The sequence below is a fragment of the Panthera onca genome, chromosome E2 (assembly GCF_046562875.1).
Source record: "Panthera onca isolate mPanOnc1 chromosome E2, mPanOnc1 haplotype 2, whole genome shotgun sequence".
Classification (NCBI taxonomy): Eukaryota; Metazoa; Chordata; class Mammalia; order Carnivora; family Felidae; genus Panthera; species Panthera onca.
The window spans coordinates 13879492-13903951 of record NC_138353.1 but is presented as its reverse complement, the minus strand read 5'-3'; the positions used below and the strand labels follow the sequence as shown (position 1 = coordinate 13903951).

General features: G+C 52.7%; 3 protein-coding genes and 1 long non-coding RNA gene across 9 annotated transcripts; 2 read left to right on the top strand and 2 right to left on the bottom strand.

Annotated features, from left to right (window-relative positions):
- Positions 1 to 1084: 1084 nt before the first annotated feature.
- On the bottom strand, positions 1085 to 7437 carry ACTMAP (actin maturation protease). 5 transcript variants are annotated; one of them, XM_060651171.3, is made up of 7 exons: positions 6353 to 6408; positions 5537 to 5574; positions 4045 to 4113; positions 3434 to 3558; positions 2994 to 3123; positions 2832 to 2902; positions 1085 to 2062 (listed from the first exon to the last, which is right to left on the bottom strand). In XM_060651171.3, the coding sequence occupies exons 4-7, from the start codon at positions 3534 to 3536 to the stop codon at positions 1725 to 1727; spliced, it is 642 nt and encodes a 213-aa protein (XP_060507154.1). In that variant the 5' UTR covers positions 3537 to 3558; positions 4045 to 4113; positions 5537 to 5574; positions 6353 to 6408; the 3' UTR covers positions 1085 to 1724. The 5 variants fall into 5 exon arrangements, with proteins under 5 accessions (XP_060507154.1, XP_081647655.1, XP_060507151.1 ...); XM_081791529.1 differs by lacking the exon at positions 6353 to 6408 and adding an exon at positions 4644 to 4753 and having other exon boundaries at positions 5537 to 5552; XM_060651168.3 differs by lacking the exon at positions 5537 to 5574 and having other exon boundaries at positions 6353 to 7437.
- Positions 7438 to 7675: 238 nt separating this feature from the next.
- SNRPA (small nuclear ribonucleoprotein polypeptide A) lies at positions 7676 to 18346 on the top strand. The gene is made up of 7 exons (XM_060651173.3): positions 7676 to 7801; positions 8253 to 8347; positions 11303 to 11475; positions 14154 to 14333; positions 16124 to 16297; positions 16749 to 16837; positions 17965 to 18346. The coding sequence occupies exons 2-7, from the start codon at positions 8275 to 8277 to the stop codon at positions 18122 to 18124; spliced, it is 849 nt and encodes a 282-aa protein (XP_060507156.1). The 5' UTR covers positions 7676 to 7801; positions 8253 to 8274; the 3' UTR covers positions 18125 to 18346.
- A 2417-nt stretch (positions 18347 to 20763) lies between these two features.
- LOC144614547 (uncharacterized) lies at positions 20764 to 24456 on the bottom strand. Its single transcript, XR_013552351.1, has 3 exons — positions 24345 to 24456; positions 23960 to 24089; positions 20764 to 21039 (listed from the first exon to the last, which is right to left on the bottom strand). It is a non-coding gene; the product is annotated as an uncharacterized LOC144614547 (long non-coding RNA).
- Positions 21035 to 23717, top strand: MIA (MIA SH3 domain containing). Of its 2 annotated transcripts, XM_060651182.2 has the most exons (4): positions 21035 to 22495; positions 22588 to 22721; positions 23200 to 23310; positions 23622 to 23717. In XM_060651182.2, exons 1-4 carry the CDS (start codon positions 22369 to 22371, stop codon positions 23643 to 23645), a joined length of 396 nt encoding a protein of 131 aa, XP_060507165.1. In that variant the 5' UTR covers positions 21035 to 22368; the 3' UTR covers positions 23646 to 23717. The 2 variants fall into 2 exon arrangements, with proteins under 2 accessions (XP_060507165.1, XP_060507164.1); XM_060651181.2 differs by having other exon boundaries at positions 23200 to 23679.
- Positions 24457 to 24460: the final 4 nt, after the last annotated feature.

Below are 24460 nucleotides of genomic sequence, written 5' to 3'. Positions count from 1 at the left end.
GGGCTCAAAGCTCATAATTTCACCATTAGCGCTGGGCGGGGTAATGGGGTGATGACCCGTTCAGGAGAGATTCGGGCGCAGAGCAGGCTGGTTCACTCATTCAGCATTTACCAAGCTGCTACTCAGGTGCCTGGCTCTGTGTCGGACAATGTGGGGGACATACTAGTGACCAAGACAGCTCCAGGCTGTGCCCTCGGGAGGCTCCCAGGACAGTGCACTGGACAGCGCCAACCGGGGTGTCCGGGCTGGTGCAGAGTGGCCAGGGCGGGGACACCCCTCTCCTGATTAGTAACACCGTACCTTTGCTGGGCACTGGGCTACACGAGTGACCAAGGCAAACCTGTTCCTCCCCTTCCAGAGTGGAGGCAACAGGTATTCATTCAGTGAATAACCTTTCTCCACGTCTTCTAGGCATGCCGGGTTCTAACTGCCGGGTTGGAATCCTGGTGCTGCCGCTTGGGAGCCAGGATGTGACCTTAGGCCAGTGGCTGCTCCTCTCCAGGTCCCTGTCTCTTCATCTGTAAAATGGGGGAGGATCTACTACCTTCCTAACTTGAAGAATTTGATAAGTTAGCACTTAGTGTCCAGTTTCTCAATCAGAACACCAAGGTCAGGGAGGGGCCTAGCCTGGGGCTAGGGAGTCTTCCCTGAGAAAGAGAGGCCAAAATAGAGAATGGAGTTCTCCTCAGCAGAGGGGTAGGGGCAGGCGAGTGACACTCGAGGGACCTGAAAGGCCAGTAAGGCTAGTGGCCTGAAGTGTGAGGAAGAACAGTCCGAGATCAGGAGAGATGAGCTGGGGCTGGGAGACTCCCTCCCATGAGCAAAAAGTTGCTGCTGGAAAGCTTCTCTGGAGGCAAGTGTTGAGACCTGGTCTGCATTTTAATGCTTACTTATTTTTGAGAGAGGGAGGGAGCAGAGAGAGACAGACATACACACAGAATCCCAAGCAGGCTCCAGGCTCTGAGCTGTCAGCACAGAGCCCGATGTGGGGCTTGAACCCACGAACCGTGAGATCATGACCTAAGCTGAAGTGGAATATTCAATGGACTGAGCCACCCAGGCTGGTTTGCCCGCCTGGTTTGCATTTAAACATTTTTTTTAATGTTTTTATTTACTTTTTGAGACAGAGACAGGGCATGAGCAGGGGAGGGGCAGAGAAAGAAGGAGACACAGAATCCCAAGCAGGCTCAGAGCCTGATGCAGGGCTTGAACTCGCAAACTGTGAGATCATGACCTGAGCTAAAGTCGGACGCTCAACCGACTGAGCCACCCAGGCGCCCCTGGTTTGCATTTAAAAAGCAAGGCTTCCTAGGCTCCATGGGAACAGACTGGGGGGCAGCAAAGGGTCTAGTGAGGAGGCTCCAGTCCAGAGAGAGGAGGATGGTCAGCAGTGAAAATGGCTGGATGCAACATTCAGGTGGGACAGATGGGACCTGCGGGTTGACCTGTGGTCAGTGTCTTTCCTGGACAGGGAGCTTGTCTAGCTGCTCCTGGCTTTGCCCCCAGCCACACAGTAGGAGCTTACTACCGGGGGCGAGTGTGGGAGAAGGAGACATACGGGGAGTGGGAGGGGGCCTCTGCATGGAGGATCTCTGGCTGGAGGTCCTCAGGAACAGAGCCCACTCCCACGGCTGTTGGAAAAAGGACACTGGGGCACTCTTCAAATGGTGACAGAGCTGAGCTGTGGCCGGGGGCCCTGTCACCCGGCTCAGGGATGCAGCAGGCTAGCAGCTGGAGTCCTCCGGGCTGAGGAGCAGGGCCTGGCCACAGAGGCCGGCCCGCACCCCTCCAGCGGGCACCACGTATGCCCGGCCATCAGCGGCCCGCGAGGGCGAGAAGTCTGTCAGCTGCAGGTTGCTATCCCGGACCTGGTCGTAGTCCCACAGCTGGTAATGCCAACTCTTGCCCTGCTTGGAGAGAAGGTAGACGGCTCCTGGGGAACCTTCCTCTGGCAGGGATGGTGGCTGGCGGGCTGTGCTGGGCACCGGGTGGAACAGACCTGGCAGCTCGGGGTCCTCAGAATAGCCGAGGCCTGGCACAGCCTGCGTCCCCAGCAGGACCCCTGGGAGGAGAGCAGAGGCTGTGAGCTGGAGTGAGCTCCCCGCCGTAGCCCTTCAGGGTAGGCGTGGTACCTCACACCACGTTACAGAGAAGTCAGTGGGCCATGGGCACACAGCTGGGCTGGGACTGACCCAGGGTATCTGGCTCCAGGCTCCAGGCTTTTTTAAGTCCCGCCTCCTCCAGCCTAGTAGCACAGGGAGGGGAGGTGGCATTAAACAGAGCAAGCATCATCACCCGATCCTCTCCTGCTGTCTAGTGAAAAAAACAAAAAACAGAAACAATGCTCAGTGGAGCCCTCGAGGCCACAGACCCCGGCATGGGGGGAGCCTCAATCCAGGCCACCTAATGTGTGAATCAACCTTCTTGTAGGCAGCTGGGAATGACCAGGCCGATCGCTGTTTACTGACACGAGCAATGTGCCTGCGTTGTTCAGATTTTATGTACTTTGCCCACTGTCATCCTGATTTCCAGACGGAGAAATGGAAGCCCAGGGTCACAGAGCCTGGAAGTGGCTGGACCAGACCTGGAGTCCTGTTTGATTCTAAAGTCTATGCTCTGAGCTTCTGTTTACAGAAACAGTGACTGGCAGATACTGAGTCACCTGCTCCCTGCCAGGTCCCTGCTGAGTACCCTGCTGGGACAGGGACAGCCCAGCCCCAGTCCCTGCCTCAAGTATGAGTGAAATGCCAGCATAAGGGTGAGAATGTAGGGGTGATAGGGGCTAGGGACATCCAGGGTGAGCATACAGGGATGCGGGAGGGAAGACCCACCTGTGCTCACTGCCCAGTGGGCCTTGTAGCCCTTCCTCTGACACGGCTCGTGGTTGAAGTCCTCGTCGTAGCTGCCACTGGGGTTAAGGCCAAAGCTGCGGTGTGGTCCTGGGAACGACCCTTCCCCATCCCCACCCAGCTCCCTTCTAGGCCCTGGGATACGGGATGAGCAAGGGATGTCCGGAGACGAGGTGCCGCAGGACACGGTCTCTGTTGGGACCACCCAGGCCACCGCAGAGCAGCTCAGCCTGGCAGCCCAGTGCCTCCTGGGCCAGCTTGCCCATGTTGGCCACTGCAGGACGACACAGACAGAAGGATCACCATGTGCCTGGCTCCAAGCCACGGGCTAACTGAGGATCGGCGCCTTTAATCGTCACCATAACCGCCACCTCTTTGTACAAATGCAGAAAATGAGGCACAGAGACGGCAAGCTGCGCGTCCACAGCCACTTGGCAGGAGGTGGCAGAGCTGGGCGGGGGAATGAAGACATCCTGTTTCCAGAGTCCAACTCGTAACACTCTACTGGGTGGGGAGAAGGGCCTGAAGAACGGAACGGGGTCTCCTTGCACGCCTGGCTTGCGACCCTTCTGCACCCAACTCACCGGAGAACATCTCTCCCTGGGCCGTGTAGCCTCTGTCCACGGCCATCTGCACAAGTCTCTCCAGGGGGATGCCGCTGGGCGGTGCCAGGAGAGTGCCTGCCATCCACAAGGCCACCAGCCCACACCTGGAGAGAGACAAGCCCAGTCCCTGAACCCCTAAGTCGGGTCTTTACTGGGCCCTCTCTGTCCCGGAAGCTGGAGTGTGGGGAACAGGTCTACTGCACTGGGGGTTTCCCTCCTTCTCCCAGGCCCGGTGGGGAGACCTCACTTCCCTCTTCCTGGGGGAGAGGGAGACCATGGCCTGTGGCCAGGGCTGGAGGGCTGCAGGGACAATGGGAGGGTGGGGAAAGTCACCTGGGCTTTCAGGAGGAGGAGGTGCGGAAGAAGCGGAGTCAGAGATGAAGGCCGTTCACTTGCTTACTTGCTCATCCATTCCAGCAGTTTACTCCGCATGCGCCCTGGACCCCCGCCCCCTCAAGTTCCCCCTTTCCCACCCCTCCTCCTTGCCTCATGCGGGCTGGGATGAACCCACGCCCCCCACCCTACAGATAGGTTCTCTGGAAGCACAGCAAAGGCAGACAGGGGTTGGGGTCCCAGATCAGGGCACGTACTGAGGGCCTTCCTGGATGAGGGAGGGCAGGTCGGCACAGAAGAGGATCCACTGCAAGTCACTTCTGAAACTGAATAAGAGCCGCGCTCAGGTCACAGGGGAACCAGCTCCTCGGTCCCCCCTTGAGGTCTGCCTGTCAACAGTATGAATGGAAAAAAATAGGATAAAACAGGCAGAGAGGGAAAGGATTAGGACCTGAGGTCCCTGGGTGGGGAGAGACATATTTTGGCACAATGCTGGGAGTGTCTGACCACAGCAACCCAGCCCCCCCAGGGGTAAGGCTCCTCTTAAGAATGTTAACAGACACTACCTACTCCCTCAGGAATTTGACAAAAGACCCGACTAAATATCAGACCCTAAAGTCTTACAACCCACAAGGAACGGTGGGGCCATAGACCACCTCTTACAATGGAAATGAGCCAATCAGGAGTGGACAACCCAGCACCTAGAGTTGTCCAGCCAATAACCTGAGAAGGAACAAGGCGGAAGGGGGGGGGGAGGGTGACCAGAACCTTAGAAAACAAGGACCCTTGCCTAGAGTCCTTGGGCGTTCACTTTCAAAGGTCCCCTCTGCAAAGAGCACTTTCGTACTATTCTTACTTTCTCATCTTATACTCCAGTAAACTTTTTGCCTGCTGCTCATTTTGTGTCCACCTCTTCACTCTTCGAAGCTGCGAGACAATAAACCCCGGGTATTGTGGCAAAAAATCCTGCAACAGTGGTGTTGAGGGGTGGCGAAAGGCGCCCGGCCTGGCTGTCCTAAAGCCTGAGGGCAGCTCCAGGCTCTGATGAAGACTTCCTTCTCCCCTGAGGAGACACCTCTCCCTTCCCAGGCCTCAGTGTTCCTCATCTGCTCAGTGGGAACCCTTCTTCCACCTTCTGCTCCCTCCCTGCTCCTTCTCTCAGTTATTGAAGGAGCAAAGGACAGACGTGTAAAAGCTTTGCCACTAGGAGCCAGAAAAATGGACTAATTAGAGAACATTTCTCAAAGAGGTGTCTCTATACCTATACGCTTCCTGCGATTTTTTTCTCCCTTCCCGTGCCTGTCAAATAGGGATGAAGATTCCTTAACTCAGCCTAGAGTAGAAACAGGTAACAACATGCTCACGGCCTAAGAGATCACCCTGCTAATGAGCCCTCGAAGGCCTGCCCAGCCCCACCCTTGGGGGGGGCCACTCCGAAAATTTTGATCCCGATCCTGCCCCAGAGCTCAGGAGGGGAAGGGCAACTTGCTTAGACAGTATTTCTGTTCCAAGAGCAAGACTGGGGTCGGGGGGGAACCTAAAGCTCCTGGTTCCCAGTTTGGGGCACCCTCCGGATGAAAGGTGTTATCACAGCACAGTGGTTAAAAGCCGCCTGAATGCAAATTGGGCTCTACCTCTTCTAACCTCTTTGGCTAAGTGACTTCACCTTCTTGAGCCTCCGTTTCTTTATATGGAAAATGACATCATAGTTCCTATTTCAAAGAAGCACTGAGAGAATAAAGTACATACCTAAGAACACTTAGCACAGGGCCTGATAAACGGCAGACCTGGAATAACGGGTGATTGTTACTTGCATTACATTTGCCTCCCTTTGGTTAGGGCATTTAGAACAGATTATAAACTTATCTAGAGAGCTGGAGGTTTCTTCCACGGGTCTGAGTAACTCATTGTATCGGCTCACCCACCACAGCCTCAAGGCCAGGTCTAGCCCCCTCCTGCCTGGGTCTCTTGGGCCCCCTGACTGTCTTACCACCCCTACTCCCCTCAGGTAGCCTCCCTCTCTGTGCAAAGCCCCTCAATGGCTCCCCGGTGCCCTCAGGACAGTTCACCTTCCTCCACGTGGCGCCCGTGCTCTGTGTGATCTGGCTCCGGTCCACCTGTGGAACCCCATGTTTACTACCTGCCCCCCACCATCCTGTGAAAGAAATATTTGCAGATGCCTGAAAAGAACACCTTTCCATTTCAGCCCGCACCTCTGAACAGTTTGTTTACTCCCCTCATCGCATACCCCTGCACCTACAGGATAGCTCTCAGGGGTCCCCTTCTCCAGGCAGGCCCCACTAACACCTCCCCCGCCAGCCTTGGCCTTGTGATCCCTCAGGACTCCCTCATTACAGCTCTGTCACTGGTGAGGGAGGGATCTGTCTCTGCTGCTGGACTAGGTGCCTGTGAGGGCAGGATCTCTCTTCTTTGGTGAAGGTACACCACTGAACAGGTCTAAGTAGGGGGCTGAAGCACTCAGGCTGTTTGACCTTGAGGAAATGGGAAACCCCAAGAGGAGATGGCAGAAGTGATCTGCGGACAGGTGGTTCGGTGAGACCCTACCGGTCCTTCTGCAGCTTCAGGAGCCTCTTCACGTCATCTCTGCTCCTGGGGACTGGGCCGGCCTTCTCTAAAGCCTCCTTCAGGAGCTGGCTCTTCTCTAGACCGAAGACATGAGGGGGAGCCGGACCCCCAACGGCGGGTGGAGGCGGCAATGGGGGTGGTGGGGGAATAGGGGCCTGGAGACTCGAGGCAGGGGGCAGCAAAGCTAAACTGGGCAGGTTTGGGGGCAGAGAAAGAGGTGGAGTGATGGGTCCTTGGGGAACAGGGATTCCTGGAGAAGGGGCTGGGGGCTCTAGGGGAGGAGAGCATGGAGAACTCATTTTTGGGTCTCCTACGGCATGCATAGCCTGGAAGATTTGAGGATGGGAGAGGGATGGATCCTCTAAAATGAGTTAATCGCAGGGATGGAAGTTCTGAAGGTTTTACAGCGGAGTTCCAGAACTTGGGTGCCGAGCAGTGGGATTAAAAGGATCAGGACTGACATGTGGAACTAGGGGAGCAGGGGTTAGGCTGACCTGTATCATCAGAGATCTAACAGTTAACAGGGAGTGGTCTTTTATCCGGGAATAGATTTGTGGTTTGGGGTTGCTTTGCCAGGCTCAAGGAGGGTAATTTAGTAAAAGTTACGGTATCATCCCAGGCCAGGTCTGGAAACTCGGGAGTCAGTTTTGGGAAAACGAAGGATAGGACCTGGGGCGAGGCCCTACGGGGTGGGACTTCGGGGCCCAGGGCTAGAGACTAGGGAATTTAGGCTCTGTAACCCCTCACATTCCAGGCCCGAGTTCGGAACCTTCAAGCTGACCTTTGAATCAGAGGTCAAGAGATCAAAAGGACACCCGGCAGGGAGAATGGCTTAGTCGTAGAGAAGGTCCTGGAATCAGAGCGCAAAAGGAAAAGTCCCGTGGGCTGGGGAAGGTTCAGGGATCGGAGGACGTTGTGAGCCGCAACACCGCCGGGATAGGTAGTGGAGCCTGAAAATAAAACGCTCCTCCTCTTCCAGCAAAATGGTGGCCGCAGCACACATTTTTTCCCGTATCACGTGGTAGTACTCGCGATCCGTGTCCGGCCCAGTGGCGTCACGTGACGAGAAAAGGCAGGGCGGTGGGGGAGAGGAGAAGCTATCAAAGGACTGCCCCCGGAAGAGACTGAAGCGCGAGCGACTTCTCCATTGGCAAGAAGCGCGTGAGGGGGCTCGGCCTTCACTGATTGGTCCGTGGAACCCCAGGGGCGGGTCCGGTGGGGCGTTTTCGGCCGAGGCGGGAACCCAAATGTCGTTTTGATTGGCAAGTTTTGGGCGAAGGGGCGAGGATTACTCTGATTGGTTAAACTGCTGAGTTTCGGCACGGGATTGGCTTGCAGAAAGACAAGGGCGGGACCAGGAAAGGAAGCCTTTACAGTCGGCTCCCAGAAACGTAGGAGGCGACCCTTGCGTGAGCTGCGCCTCTGTTGGTGAGTAATCTGGGGTGCGGGCGGCCATCTACGCCGGGCGGGCGGAGCGCTTGGCGCCTGGGCTTTCCCGTGCCTCCTGTGGAGAAACTATTTTCCCGCTGCGCGAGGTTAGGGCGCCGCGGAGTTGTCTCTCCTTAACTGGCTCTTACATTCGCACTTTTTCTCCTGGGCCGCCCTTTGAGCTCGTGGGCCTATGGGAGTTGCCACTTAGGACGCTCCGCCTACTGGTTCGCGTAGAGCATCCTGGGACTCGTAGTAAACCTCTCGAGATTTCCCACGCGGGGAGGCGGAGCCGTGTCCCGCTTTCGCTTTGTTTTCCAGTCTCTGCCTCCTTCCCGCCTCTCCTGGCTTCCTCGTGAAAGGAAGATCCCTGAGCAGCCCGTTAAGCCCGCTTTGGGGCAAAGGATTCGGAGAAACCCAGGGCTGAAGTTAACCTTTTTCCTTCTTTCAGCTCTACCTCGGCACCTCTCTCCATGGCAGTTCCCGAGACCCGCCCCAACCACACTATTTATATCAACAACCTCAACGAGAAGATCAAGAAGGATGGTGAGTTCTCAGGATAGTCCAGGTTACCTCGCACTCTTCCATCTCCAGCATTCACTTCTCTTCCTTCCCTTTCTCTAGCCAGCCAAACTGTTAGGGTTAATCCTTGAGCCTTTGCCCACGCTGCATTGTGTCTCTAACACTCCTTCAGTTCATCTTATCAGCTTGGCCATCAACTTGGTCACTGTCCATCCTTCAAGGCTTCAGCTCACAGGACGCCTCCAAGAAGCTTTCCCCATCCTCTTTCCCCACGGGTGCCTGCCTCTGACTTCCCGTAGGCCCTGGATATCTCCCGCTCAAGCCCTGATTGCTCTGGGCTGTTATGTGAGCATGAGGGTAAGCTCTGGGATTGTCTTGGTCATTGTGGTGTTTGTTCTCCCCGATCAGCCCACAATGGATAGGTTTTAATTTCAAAAAGAAAATGAGATCATAGTAACGATGGCTAGCACTGTTACCAGGTACTGGTATGTAAATCTCTGTTACAGTAAATTTTCAACAACAAACCTTCAGGAAGGAGCTATTACTCCTGTTTCTCAGATGAGGAGACAGGCTCAGGCATGATGTGATTTGCCCAGGGTCATGCAGCAAGGTAAAGTGGTTGAGGCCACCACTATGGAATTCTGCTTAAGAACTCGGTTTTTGACATTATCACCTTGATTGAACCTTATTTTCTATATTTGAAAATTTGAGCAAAGTCCTCTGATATTTTCTTTGCGTGGATGTTACGTGGATTAAACTAGCTAAACATCCAAACGGTGTTGACTTTTATGGTACCTGGCAGTTAGTATGGGCTGGATGGAACTTAGCTCTTATTATCACCTTAAGAAAATTGTTGGGAGAACCAATGGAGCTTGCTGGGATTAAGTTTTGAGGTTACCAATAAAGTTACTGTTGAAGAAAGCAAAACAAGCCACATAAATTCCTTATATGCTCCTAGAGTATCATGCTCAGCCAATTCTCTATGATGCTGGGAAAACACCCGGTGACAGACATTCCTCGTTTTGCCTTCACGGAGCCATATTCCATTGGGAAAGACAGACCTGCTTCCAGACAGTGATAGCCCAGAGTCGCCAGGGCCATGATTGGGAAGCACAACCAGAGTGATCAGGACTGGGTTTGAGCATCTAGATAGAGGGATTTGTTCCTATTCGTGGAAGAGGAGATGTCTTGGAACAGCCTTCCAGGTCGAAGAAACAGTATATATGATGTGAGGGAGAAGAGCGTTCTGAACCTGGACCAACATATGATGGTGTCTAGGGGCAAAAGAGAGCCCAGGCTATTCTGGAAACTACCAAGTAGTTGTGTGTGACTGAGGCTTGGGACTCAGAACCTTCCAGTGAGCAGTGCGCTGATAGCTCATGGGATCTTGTGGGAGGATAGGCCCATAGACTTTGTCCTGAGGGCATCTGGGAGCCAGGCGAGGGACACAAGGTGTGGAGGGTGAACTTGAGTGGGCAGGAGAGAAGGGAAAGAGAGAGGCCCAGAGTCCGGGGGAATGGCCGAGCCCCAAACTGGGTTCACGGGTGTGGCGGATGGAGACCAACACCAGAAATGGTGTCAGCAGAATTTTTGGCTGACTGCGCCAGAACACCTTTTACTTCCCTCTTGACCCCACCCTCTCCTGAATTTTCTTTTCTTTCCTCACCTAGTCTTTCAGCAAGTATCTTCAGCTCGGGTGCCTTTTCTGTTTGAAATTTTTTTCTTTTAACATTTTATTTTTGAGAGAGAGACCGAGCATGAGCAGGGGAGGGGCGGAGAGAGAGGGAGACAGAATTCAAAGCAGGCTCCAGGTGCCTAGCTGTCAACACAGAGCCTGAAGCGGGGCTCAAACTCACGAACTCAAAAACTGTGGGATCATGACCTGGGCTGAAGTCAGATGCTCAACCGACTGAGCCACCCAGGGGCCCTGGTATTATATTCTGTTAGGTATGGCAGTTTGTTAGTGATCTATGGTGGCCTTGGGTTCAGATGGACTTGGGTCCTGGCCCCCATCCCAGCTCTCTAAGGCTCTTCCCGGTACGTTTGGGACACTCCTGTTGAGCCAGTGACAAATCCTCTGAGAGCCTATTTCCACGTTATTAAAAAAGTGAGACCATTACAGTTGCTGCCTCAGGAAGCGGTTGTAAGAATTTAGTGAAGTTCTTTCCGTAAAAACACGTTTAGTGGTATTGTTATTCATGCAACTGTTTTTGGAGAAGTGTGGGTGCTACAGCCTGCACTGAGCATGGGGGTACTGCAGTAAACAGTGGAGAGGCTTGTGGCTCTTCAGGATAGCTAAACGGCAGGTTAGCCAGCGTGACGTCAGGAGGTGGGAAATGCCGGGAGGGAAAAGCAGTTAGGTACAAGGAGTGGAGAGAGCGACAGTAGGTGGCATTTATTTAGACAGGGTGGTCGGGGAAGGTCTCTGTGGTGGGAACACTTTTACTGAGACCTGGGTGACCAGAAGGAGAAAGGTCTTTGCCGTGGAGGCAGCAGCCAGCTGTGTGGTCCTGAGGCCACACGTGTGTACCAGCCTGAGAAAGGGCTGTGAGGCCAGTGCGGCTAGAGATAACGGGAGAGGGGTGGAGTGTGGGGGGATGATATTGGAGATGTTGGCCAGGGCCACGTCACACAGGCCTGGGTCAAGGTGCCAGTGACAAAGAAAAGAATGCTCACGTGTATCGAGCATTTACCGTGTGCCCTTTGTTACGTGTGGCTCCTGTACTTTATGCGACAGCCCCAGGAGGCAGGTACCAGTACTGTCCGTGCACACAGGGGAGCGCACACGACCCATCCCAGTGATTCTTGGCCGCTGCTGGTGTTGCTGCCTCTTGGGGGTTCCAGACCTGTGGCACCGTGGCCTTTGGCTGATGGTGTCCATTCTGGGCCATGCCTGGCTCTGGAAAAGGAACTCAACCCCCAGGACAAGGTACCAAGACCTCCAGTCACCCACGGGTGCTTTCCTTCCTCCCCCTGCAGAGCTGAAGAAGTCCCTGTACGCCATCTTCTCCCAGTTTGGCCAGATCCTGGATATCCTGGTTTCCCGAAGCCTGAAGATGAGGGGCCAGGCCTTTGTCATCTTCAAGGAGGTCAGCAGCGCCACCAACGCCCTGCGCTCCATGCAGGGCTTCCCCTTCTACGACAAGCCCATGGTGAGCGCTGTGGGTGTGGAGGGTGTGCGCGCACCGCGGTGCTGTGGCAGACTGGATGGGTCTGGGCCTCCCGTCTCCCACCGTCCAGTCTCCTAAAGTCGGCAGTCCCTCTTACTGTTTGTCAGCATTCACTGTTCTTTGTACTGGGGTGGGGGTGGAGGACACACAGTGCCCCCAGATGGTGACCTCTTAGAAGTGTCAGGGCTGGGATGGGGGAGGTGCCCAGAGCTTGGAGAGCTTAGAGGAGGCACCTTACCCTGTCCAGGGGTTCAGGGAAGGCTTTCTGGATTTGAGGCTCCAAGGAGAAAGACTAGCTGGGGGAAGCAGGGGAGAAAGCGTTAGATAACCGAGAACATTAGGAAAGTGGGTCAAGTCTGTTTGGCTGGAGCGAAAGGGTGGGAGTGGGGGCAGAGTATGGCCTGGAGAGCAAGTCAGAAGTCAGGCCCAGGGGCCAGAGTTTGTCTTGCAAGTGGACTTGACTCAGCGGGTGGTGGGGAGCCATGGAAGGGTTTAGGGAGTTGCCTCTGGCCGTTGGGAGAATGGATTTGAGGGGGGAGGTTAGGGGAGGCTGGGTCAGCTTCCCAGGTGTGAGGTGTGAGGTTTGGGCCAGGACCAGCGCGGGGGGTCGTGAATGGGGAGAATCGGGTGGGTTGCAGGTGTTCAGGAGACTAAGTGGCCGGCCGGGGGGGGCTGCCTTCTGGGAGGTGAAGAATGGCTTAAAGTGCCCGCCCTGAACTAGAATTCCTGCCACATCACTGGCAGACATCTTTGGTTCCTGGGGCCTTTCCCCTTGTCCCTCTTAACCAGTGTTTGAGTTACATCTGATTGGAATATGCTCCCTGAACCTACTCCCTTGGGTAGGGAAAGCAATGCTCAGGTGTCCAGGTCCCAGGCAGATCGCCTCCTGTGGAAGACAGCGGGCCCTGGAGGCCGTGGGGTAGCCTGGAACCCTCCCCTCCATGTTGGGAGGGGGCACTGATTTGCCTGCTGTTTTCTCTGGGCGTGGGAGCCCAGACATGGCCACATCTTCTGATGTTTTTCTGGAGCAGCTAGAAATTAGTTTTTGAAGTATAAAGACCACGATCTTACTTGATCCTCCTCCCTGCTCTGCTTCCCAAATCACCCCTTGGACCATATCAAACACTCAAGCACCAGTGAGCTCTGTAGGGGAGCCTGTCAACCCTACCTTCAAAATACCCACCGCTGCCCACTGCTCACCCCTCCCCTGCTGCTGACCTGGTCTCTGCTCTGACCCCTGCTCCCCACAGGCTGTTCTCTGTGCCGCAGCCACAGCGTTTCTTCCAGCACACCAGTGAAGTCTCATCACTCCCTGCTTATGACACTCCATGGCTCCCAGCTTTCTCAGGAAAAAAAAAAGCCAAGTTTCACCAAGGTCTCCAGAGTTCCTCCGATGCCTCTGTGATCTTATCTCCTCCCTCCTAGTCTGCATTGATCTTACCTTTCCTTGAACACACTGCACACCTTCACTCTGCTGGTCCTTTGCCAGAAGGCTCTTTCCCTCCATTCCTCTGTTTCTACACCCGGGTCACATCATTGAGGCCTTTCCTGGCCACATCTAAAATTTTTTTTTTTTTTTAAACATTTATTTATTTTGAGTGAGGGAGCATAAGCACATGTGTACCTACAAGCCTGGGAGGAGCAGAAAGGGAGTGAGAATCCCAAGCAAGTTCCGCGGTCTCCAGACCCCAACACCAGGCTCGATCTCACAAACGACGTCATGACCTGAGCTGAAATCCAGAGTTGGACATTCAACCAACTGAGCCACTCAGGCGCCCCATGAAATTTTCAATTCTTAATCTTTTTTTTTTTTTTTAAAGTAGGTTTCACACCCTATGTGGGACTTGAACTCCTGACCCTGAGATTGAGAGTCCCATGCTCTACAGACTAAGCCCACCAGGCGCCCCTGAAATTTTCAGTTTTTTCAACACTTCCCATCCACTTCTCCAGTTCACTTTCTTTTTTTTTTTAATGTTTATTTTTGAGAGAGACACCGCATGAGCGGGAGAGGTGCGGGGGTGGTGGGATACAGAATCAGAAGCAGGCTCCTGGCTCTGAGCTGTCAGCACAGAGCCCTACGCGGGGCTCGAACCCACGAACCGTGAGATCATGACCTGAGCCGAAGTCAGATGCTTAACCGACTAAGCCACCCAGGCGCCCCTCCAGTTCACTTTTTAATCTTTTTTCATTGTGTCTTCCTCAGTGAATTACAGCATGAGGACAGGGGCCTTTTGATAGGCTCATTGCTGTACCCACAGAGTCTAGGTTATCCATAGACTATTGAGGTTGAGATTTATTAGCCTGGGAGTCTAAACTGTGGTGTGACCGGAACCCCCTTGCACAGTGTTCCTGTGTTGCCCTTTTTTTCCTCAGGCTTTCTGCCTTTGGCCCGATGCCCAGGACTGTCCCATTTTCCCTTCAACACCCAGTGACCGAACTACATGCCAGCTACTCTTCAAAGCACTTCAGCTCATTTAGTCCTTAGACTCATCCTTTCGAATGGGAAATACTACAGTCCCCATTTTACAGATGAGAATGTTGAGGCTGGTGATTTCTGTAACATGGCTCTCGGAGTGACTGGGAAAGTCTGCTCTTGTACCCGGGCCATTTGGCCTTGAAATAAATCTACATTCTTCACCCTTCTGCTCTCTATTTGGCAGCGCATTCAGTATGCCAAGACTGACTCAGATATCATTGCCAAGATGAAGGGCACCTTTGTGGAGCGGGACCGCAAGCGGGAGAAGAGGAAGCCCAAGAGCCAGGAGACCCCAGCTGCTAAGAAGGCCGTGCAGGGTGGGGCAGCCGCCCCCGTGGTGGGGGCTGTCCAGGGGCCTGTCCCGGTAAGCCAGAGCCCAGGGATACTGCTCTTTCCCCCAACAGGCCTTCCTCATGGCCTAGCTTATGGGCACAGTGTATGTGTAGGGGTCTCCCCTTGGGCATTCACACCCCCTCTCCTTCATTTCCTTCTAGAGATTGTGCGCCTGTCTCAGGGATTAAACACCTGTGTAATGGTGTCTGCACTTAGAAATGCCTCCTTGCTTGCCCAGCTTTCTCAGGATCTCTCTCTGTGTCTCAGTCCTTTGTTTTTGTTTTTTTTTTTTCCTCCCCTTGACCTTGATCCTGCTGCCTGTGTCTTTTAAGTTAATGCCTGTGCAGAAAATCCAGAGGAAGCCACGCATCAACTTTTTCTGGATTAGCGAATTTAATTTAGCAGGGCCACCAGACATAAGGTCGGTACAGAAGAAGTTTTATTTCCGTGTGCTAGCACCAAAGAAGTAGACTCCAAACTGAAAAAGAGCTCGGGAGTAAATCCAACGGAAGGTGTGTAGAACCCCCCACCAAAACAACAGAATCTCGCTGAGAGAAGTGGGAGATGAATTCAACAAATGGATGCGAGACTCAAGACTTGTTGAGATGTCAGTTCTCCACATTGGTCTAAAACTCAACACAGTTGCAATCAGAATGCTAACAGGAATTTTGGGAAGGCGCTGGCAGTCTGTTTCGCCTATGAAGTTACCACTGGGGTCCAGTAGTGAAAGGCCTTTTTTTTTTTTTTTTTTTTTTTTGCTGGTAAATGGTGCTGGGCCAACTGGGTATCTGTAAGGCAAAGAATTAGTTCTACCTCAACTGTATCAGTTAACTTGAGGTGAATTAGAGACCTCAGTGTGACAGCTTAGAACAAAAAAGATTCTAGAAGGAAACAGGAAAATCTCTTTGGGACCTTTGTGAGGCCACAAAAAGTAGAGCCGTCCTGTTTTCTAAACAGAATCGAGAAAGCCCCTAGTAGGATAGATGAATTGCATCTACTCCTTATTTCTGAGTCTCCACGTTGGCTTTTCTGACTGGATCACCCTGTATTTGTCCTACTTTTACCCACGCCAGCTCCCCTTTTGTCTGGCATCGGCAACGGTGTCAGAGTCACTGCCCAGCTTCCCTGTTCTTACTCACTCTCCTCTTCTGCACCCAGCTTTTTGTCCACCTTGTTTTGTCTGCAGCTGTGATTTCAACTCTAGCAGCCCCACCTCCCCGGGGTGCCTTCCCTGGGTATCTCCCCTGGGTGCATGAGTTGTGTGCCCTCAGACTGGCTCCCTTCTCCCCCTTTGCCACCACCTCTCCCGTCTCTTTCTGCCTCTGCCCCGACTGTCCCTGTCCACCTCTGCCTTGCACTGTGTTCTTTTTTCTGCAGGTCCCTTTTTTTTGCCTTGAAGTTTATTTTTGGAAGGAAAAGTACAGCTTGCTCATTCTAGCATTTCTTTTCACTCCTTTTGTTAACAGTTGTCAGCATTTGATTTTTTCCAGTATTCTTTTTTTTTTTCTGCTCCTATATTGATAAACAAAGTTAGGTCACGTTGACTGGTTTTTTTTATGTTAGAAAAAAATTTTTTTTTAACTTTCTGGCTTGAGTTTGCCCTTGAAGCTTGGGTCTGGTTTGCTCCATCCATTTCCCTTTGGGTGACCTTTGTCTCTATAGGTCCCTTTTTCACCTCTTTCCAAATCTGGGTCTTTCTCCCTGTTGTCTTTCACACCCAGGGTTTCTTCTGATGACCTCTTCTCTCTGCCTCCTGCTGACCCCAAACCTGTCTCCTGCCCGTCAGCCGCCCCGCTCAGTCCTGCCTCCCTCTCTCTGCAGGGCATGCCCCCGATGACTCAGGCACCCCGCATCATGCACCACATGCCGGGCCAGCCTCCGTACATGCCACCGCCTGGCATGATCCCGCCTCCAGGCCTGGCGCCCGGCCAGATCCCACCAGGGGCCATGCCCCCCCAGCAACTTATGCCGGGGCAGATGCCACCTGCCCAGCCTGTAAGTGTCTACTTCTGGGGTCTCATACAAACAGAACACGGGACTAGAGAGGGATGGGTGGGGGTGCTGTTTTAGGGTGGGTGATCCGGGCAGGCCCCCCGGAGGAGGTGCCATTAGATGATAAGAATAAGGATATGGCAGTGGGGCCAGGCCCTGGGGTAGAGAGGGATCGGTATGTTTATCGGAAGAACTTCGGAAAGGCAGGGTGAGGCTAGAGTGGTGGCCAGAACCTAGATTGATTTGGTGAACTTCTGCTCAGCACCTGCTAATGGATACAGCAGTGCTCTTTGTGGCTTATCGTCCCATGGGGGCAAGGCAGTGTCGACAGGCAACATCAGGTGTGTCAGGCGAAGGACCGGAAGGAACTCCAGTGGGGCAGGGGGTGGGAAATGGGAAGGCGGTAAGTGGTAAGTCCCCACTAGACTCACGGGGTCTGTTGACGTCCTTGCAGCTTTCCGAAAATCCACCAAATCACATCTTGTTCCTCACCAACCTGCCCGAGGAGACCAACGAGCTCATGCTGTCCATGCTTTTCAACCAGTAAGTGGGGCCGGTAGCTGGGCAGGGGCCCCATGGGCGATGGCCAGGAGATGGCGCCATGGGGACCAGTCTGGGGGTTGTGCAGGTGGAGCCCTGAGCCCGCTGGGGATTTGCAGGCAGGACAGTGACTGGAGGCAAAAACGGAGGAAGCAGTAGCTGAGCATGCTGGACCTTCCTCCACTTTTGTGAGGGGTGGGGGAGTCAAGGTTCTGGGCTTCGTCTTTCCAGCCTCTGAGTCAGAAATGCAAGGTGCACAAAAAACAGCCATGAGGTGGCATGGAGCACTGGCTGGATCGGCCATAATTGGCAACTCGAACTGCATTTGCTGGCGGTGGGGATATTTAAAATCTTGCGTGCCGGGGTGTAGGCCCCTGTGGCTATCGCACAAACTGTTTACTAGTTAGTGAAGGAAGGGGAGTGTGTGCTCGCCTGGTGGCCCTGCTTATGATCTTACATTCTAAAGAACTTCTTTTTTTTTTTAAGTTTATTTTGAGAGAGTGCGTGCACAAGCGGGGAAGGTGGGGGGGCACAGAATCTGAAGCAGGCTTCAGGATCCGAGCTGTCAGCACAGAGCCCCAGGCGGGGCCCAAACTCAAATCGTGAGATCATGACCTGAGTCGCAATCAAGAGTTGGGCGCTTAACCAACTGAGCCACCCAGGCGCCCCAAGCGATAGGTATTTTGTAAGAATAGCGGCAGAAGAAAGGATGCCTAGTAAACTTCAAGATGGTTGCCTAATGGGGAAGGAAGGTAGGGCAGAGAAGAGGGAATGGAGAAAAACAGCCGATCATAAAAAGGGTGGTGTTTGTTTCTGGAATGGGGTGGGTGGGTTATGATTGACGAAGGACATGGCGGCAGTGTCCTGTTTCTTGGTTTAGGTTATTTATGGTTGCATAGGTGTTCATAAAGTATTTCCTTAAACGATATGCTTATGTTGTGTGTACCTGTTTGTGTTAGGGTTCCTCGATGTAGCGTTTTGCATATTTGGGGCTGGATAGTCCTTTGTTACTGGGAGCATCCTGTGCTTTGTAGGATGCTTAGCAACATCCCTGGCCTCTACGCTCCACATACCAAAACGTTAGAAGGAGATGCCAAGTCTGGATACCTGAGGTCTGTCCCTTCTTTCAGGTTCCCTGGCTTCAAGGAGGTCCGACTGGTCCCCGGGCGGCATGATATTGCATTCGTGGAGTTTGACAATGAGGTACAGGCAGGGGCTGCTCGTGATGCCCTGCAGGGCTTCAAGATCACCCAGAACAATGCCATGAAGATCTCCTTTGCCAAGAAGTAGCACCTTTTTCCCCTGCCTGCCCCTGCCCCCTGTTCTGGGGCCACCCCTTCCCCCCTTGGCTCAGCCCCCTGAAGGTAAGTCCCCCCTCGGGGGCTTTCTCAGAGCCGTGTGTGAGTGAGTGGTCGCCACACAGCATTGTACCCAGAGTCTGTCCCCAGACATTGCACCTGGTGCTGTTAGGTCGGAATTAAAGTGGTTTTTTTGAGGTTTGGTTTTTCACAACCATTTGTCGTTCTTATTTTCTTGTTCTCTGTGCCTCCCTTTCTCACACATCAGAATATTCTGGGTGTTTGGACCTCTCAGGGTATTGGGGTTTGCAACCTTGGGAAAACACAGAATAGGGTATAACTTTGTCTCAGTTTCAGTTACCTTTACTACTTTGGGAAAATTTCTATTTTGTCTCCATCAGCATTCAGAGCAGGAAATTGAAACCTAGGCTGCCATGTACAGTTGGGCAGGTTGTGTACTGCACAAGGATGCTACCTTTAAGGATACACTATTCATTTTATAGACTTATATGTTTTTTTCTAACATGATAGAGTGTTAAGAGGTTTTTCTTTCTTGTTTTTTTAATGTTTATTTTTGAGAGAGAGAGAGACAGAGTGCAAACAGGGGAGGCAGAGAGAAGACGACACAGAATCTAAAGCAGGCTCCAGGCTCCAAGCTGTCAGCACAGAGCCTGATGCAGAGCTCGAACTCACGAACCACGAGATCATAACCTCAGCTGAAGTTGGTCACTTAACCGACTGAGCCACCCAGGTGCCCCAAGAAAGAGGTTTTTCTTCACCTTTTTCAAATCTTCACAAAAATGCTTTCTGTCATAGCAGCAGTCCCCCAAAAACCATGCTAGATACTTCAGGAAGAAAAGGATGGGAGCAGGGTACTCAGGAACTCATTGGAAGAATAGTAGGAGTGGCAGCCTGGGTTGGGGACACTTGAGTTCAGGTTTGCAACCTGTGACTGAGCTGCAGTCTGGAGTCCAGGAAGGTGCCACTGCAGCTGATGGAACTGCCCATCCCACATGGGGAGCTACTAACCAGGCACAAGGGGTGTGGCCCCGTCAAACACTGCTGATCTTCCCTGCCGGCTACCCTCCAGCCAGGAGCCTGGGGCAGGTGACTAAACCAGCTCTGGCTCCAGTGCCCTGGCGGCAGGGGAAGGTCTAGGAAATGTAGTTTCCGGTTGGACAGTCGTGTAATCTAACTGAAACTATGAATGGAAGGGAGATCGAATGGGGACCTTCCTTAGTAGTCCCTCACACCCTTGATCTGGAATTTTGTTTTACTTTTGAGAGAGAGAGCACGGGAAGGGCACAGGGGCAGAGGGAGAGGAAGAGAGAATCTTTTTTTTTTATAATGTTTGTTTACTTTTGAGAGAGCATGGTGGGGAGGGGCAGACAGAGAGGGGGACAGAGGATCTGAAACTGGCTCCATGCTGACAACAGAGAGCCCAATGTGGGGCTTGAACTCACGAACCATGAGACTGTCACCTGAGCTGAAGTCGGATGCTTAACTGACTGAGCCACCCAGGTGCCCCAAGGGGGAGAGAGAATCTCAAGCAGTCTCCACACCCAGCATGGAGCCTGATGCAGGGCTCAATCTCACAACCATGAGATCGTGACCTGAACCAAAATCAAGACTTGGAAACATAATGGACTGAGCCACCCAGGTGCCCTGATCTGGAAAAATTTTAAAAGTATGTATGTATGTGTGTGTGTATAAATACATACACACACACATACATACATACACATATCACATACGTGTGTGAGTGATATGTGTGTGTGTGTGTGTGTATAAATATACATACACATATCACATACCTGTGTGAGTGATATGTGTGTGTGTGTGTGTATAAATACACACACACACACATACATACATATATCACATACGTGTGTGAGTACGGGAAGGGCAAAGGGGCGGGGGGGCTGGGGAAGGATCCGAAGTGGCCTCTGCGCTGACAGCATCGAGCCTGATTGAGGGCTCTCACTCATGAATCATGAGATCATGACTTGAGCCAAAGTGGGACATTTAACCAACTGAGCCACCCAGGCACCCAACTCCTGGAAACTTTTTTTTTAATGTTTTATTATTTATTTTTGAGAGGGAGAGAGACAGTGCGAGCAGGGGAGGGCAGAGAGAGAGGGAGACACAGAATCCGAAGCAGGCTCCAGGCTCTGAGCTGTCCACATAGAGCCTGATGCGGGGCTCGAACTGACAAACCGTGAGATCGTGACCTGAGCCTGAGCCACCCAGATCCCCACCCCCGGAAATTTGTAATTGACTAAAAAACATACATAAATCGCATAAGACCCTTATTCATGCCATATAGATAGAAAAATTAAATCCTTTGCCAGAAGTAGAAAATTGACCACAAAAATAAATACAGGAAGACAATGTTCTGTTTGGATATCTTCTGCAAAGGCTCTAAGCCCAAGCCTGCTTCTGTTTTGCTCTTTTTAAATTTTCACTTATTTATATGTTTATTTATCTTGAGAGAGAGAGGGAGAGAATCCCAAGCATGCTCTGTGCTGTCAGCACAGAGGCCCAATGCAGTCTTTGAGCTCACAAACCATGAGATCATGACCTGAGCCAAACTCAAGAGTCAGATGCTCAACCGACTGAGCTTCCCCCAGGTACTTCTCTGCTCTTTCTATTAAAGAGGAACATCAGCATTTGCAGCGAAGACTTCACAGCACCAAATACAGTCTTTGTGCTCATAGGATCTGAAAGGGGAAGGGGATTGTCTTCACTAAGAGGCAAGTATTGTAGACAAATGCAAACACCTCGCCCACCACACCGGTGACCACGGGTTCTGTGATCAGCGGGTCCTGGTTTCTGTTGTCTGCCTGGTGGACTCCTTAGCTGCTCCCTTGTGTCGTTGATGTCCCCACTCTAAGGTTCATTTTCTTCCTGTGCGAGGGGAGAATTCCTGTAGGTTAATACTGTGGTATTGTCGGTACTCGCCACTGCCCCCAACACGCACACCCACTGCCAGGCACTTAGTAAACACCATAAATTCAGCACATGCTTGCCGAGTACCTGGCATGTGCTAGATACTGTTCTTGGGACAGGACATGCAGTGGTGAGTGAAACAGATGAGCTAACTGCAAACACTTTTGGTACAAACGACGGGGGTGGTGGGGCAGAAGGGCTGGGGAACGGTCCTGGGTGATCAAGGAAAGCCAGTCGTTTGAGGGGACATTTGAGCACAGTGGTTTCTCCCACGGTTGTGGTGATGGGTGTTGGGTGCATAGAGATAGTCAGTCCAGGCTTCGTGCCACGTGGATTCTTCCCCATCCCCATGCCCATATGCGCCCAATCTACTTCCCCCTCATGGAAGTTTGGACTTGAGGCCAAAGGTGAGAATGCCTGGGGACAGAGATGGCCACTCAGGAGAATGATCTTGGTCCGTGGATCTATTTGAAGGGCAGTTTTAGAGGTTGAGACCTGAGTTCAAATCTCCCACCGCTTTCTCTTGACAACTGACAACTCCACGCTGAGTAAGTGACGGGTATGGGCCTGGACCCCAATCTGGCCCCTCTGCTTGCTGGCCAGAGTGGGGTTATAACAGCCCTCTTGAGGTGATGGAGAGTGTCCATTTGAGTTAATAAAAATGTATGTGGTGAGTGCTCTTTAAAGGACTGCTAGCTTTCATTGTCCCTATTTTACAGAGGAGAAAAGCGAGGAGAAATAGCTGAGCCCAGGTCACCCATTCGGGAAGTGGCTTGTGAGGACAAATAGTGGTTATGGTAGAGCGTTGCCTAGCCTAAGTAAGGCCTGGCATGTAATACTTGGTCCTTCGGAGTGGGGGCTGTTCCTGGGAATCAAAGGGCTGCCTTGTTCTGTCCTTTACAGGAAATTCCAAGGTAGTTTTCTGTACTGGCTCCCTGTTTCTGTTCTTGGAGGGGCCCAGGTACCCAAGTGGACTCAAGATGGAATCGAATAGCTCAACCTGCCTGTCCGGGCCTCTGGTTGTCAGGGGGGTGGCTGGCACCTGGAGTGGCCTGGGCTGCTTTGGGCCTATTTGGGTATTTCCTTGGGCGGGCAGCCCTCACCCTGTCCTTGAAATGGTTCTGGCTGGGTAGCAGCCTCTAGGTGGTGTGGATGAAATTTGGGACTGGTTAAGGGCGGAGACGAGACCAAGAACACAAGTTTCCTTGTGCTGCTGGGGAGAGGGAGGGCAGGAGGAAACTGGAGACCCCACTTCCACCCTGGCCACTCTCTTGCTCACAGTCCACCATGGCTGGGTCGCCAGTGTTCCTTGGTGTCATCATTTTGCTGTCTGCCTTCTCAGGGCCTAGTGTCGGGGGTCGCGCCATGCCCAAGCTGGCTGACCGCAAGCTGTGTGCTGATGAGGAATGCAGCTGTAAGAGTTGGGGGGTGGGGGGTGGAGGACTGGGGGCTTGGATTGCCAGCCTGTGTGGAGGGTGCTGTCATTCTCTTCTATTCCTCCCCCAGACCCCATCTCCATGGCTGTGGCCCTGCAAGACTACGTGGCCCCCGACTGCCGTTTCCTGACCATACACAGGGGCCAAGTCGTGTACGTCTTCTCCAAGCTGAAGGGCCGAGGGCGGCTCTTCTGGGGAGGCAGCGTGAGTCTTGGGAGAACAGAAGAGGAAAGGGTATGGGGCTGGGGTGGGAGTACACCCTAATTTTCCACCTAAAGGGAAAATTTGAAGCGGTGGACTGAAATAGTTTGGCAGGGGGAGGGGGTATTGTGATCTTGATTTTTAATTTGTTGAGCAATTATAGGGCATGAACTAACTATATGGTGCTAGTCTCTTACGGACACTGAAGAAAGAACAGCGAATGATCCCTTTAATTCTAATGGAAAGGGACAAGCCATCAAAAAACATCAGCAAATATATGCTCCTCTGAGAATTAGTACAGACTTGGGTGACTACATCAGGGGGTCAGGGAGGGCATCCACACAGTGCCTCGAGGCTGAGATCTGAGTGACAAGGATGGAGCCAGCCATCTGGAGACCAGGAAGAAAAAATGTACAAAGGTCTTCAGCAGGAATAAGTTTGCCATCTTTCCGGACCCTGGCTTTTAATCCTTCCTCCCCAGGTTCAGGGAGATTACTATGGAGATTTAGCTGCTCGTCTGGGCTATTTCCCCAGTAGTGTCGTACGTGAAGACCAGACCCTGAAACCTGGCAAAATTGATGTGAAGACAGATGTGAGTCTCTTGGGGGCTGGCAGGGATCTGGAGGGGGGACTCTTGGGTTGTGATGATGGGCAATGATCCTCCTACCCTTGGCTCCCCGGCTGCCTAGCTGTGTGCCTTGGTTTTCTCATTTGTAAAATGCAGAGGGATTTCTAAGTCTATGTCAGGTTGAGCGGTGCAGATTAGAGGGCTCTGGGCTAATTTGCATAGCATGTGTTTGGCCAAACCTGGCCCCTGCTGCTACAGCTTTTGCTAAAACCGCTAGATCCTTTGTGGTGTGACCGCTGGTTTTCTCCCCACTGTTTTCCCTTTCTCTTTTTCAGAAATGGGATTTCTACTGCCAGTGAGTTCAGCCTACCACTGTCCCTGCTGGGTTTTTTTCCTTCCCGGCTTTATGCAAATATATCAGCCAAGTGCAAACTGCGGGTCTCTGTGGTCTTTATGTGGGGGCGGCGGAGGGGGGGTGGGTTGGGGGGGTGGGTAACAAAGGAAATGTTTCCCCAGGTTTCTGAATTTGGCCAGTCAACCCACTGACTGTGGTAACGTCAGTGGTTGCTAGGCAGAGTTCCACTCACTAAAAGCTCTTTGCTCCAAGCTGGGTACTGGAGGTGGGCACCTAAGCTTAGATATCACACACAAGCAAATGAGAAGGTGGAATAACCTGAACATCCCGGTTGCGGGTTGTAGTGTCCTCTCTAGACCAATGGAAGGGAGTTGAACTATTGGGAATGAGCCAATCAGACCATGAGGAAGACATAAATCGCAGAATAGAGGTTTTCATGGAAGATCATCTGAAAAGGGAGGTGGGAGGTTAGCCTGCGCGTATTCCCGCAATTTTCATCCTTGCGTTTGAGGTCAGAAAGAGCCCTTGCCAGCTCATTACCCGCTCTTCTTCGGGGTCTTTCTGTCAATTCTGCCCATGCCCCTTCTTTGCAGCTGTGTCCCCGCCCCCAGGTCCGCTCCTACCCAATCTGGAGTCTCGACTCTGCACCCGTACTCCTGACCAAATCCGTTTCTCAGCTCGGCTAAGCACCTCCGTACGGTACCTTCCCACTTGCTCAGCCAATCGCTCGTCTTAATCCCGCCTCCCTCGGCACGTCCCCCTCTCACGCCTCCAATCCGTGCTTTTTGTCCCGCCTCCTGGCCGTCGAGTTCGCCAATC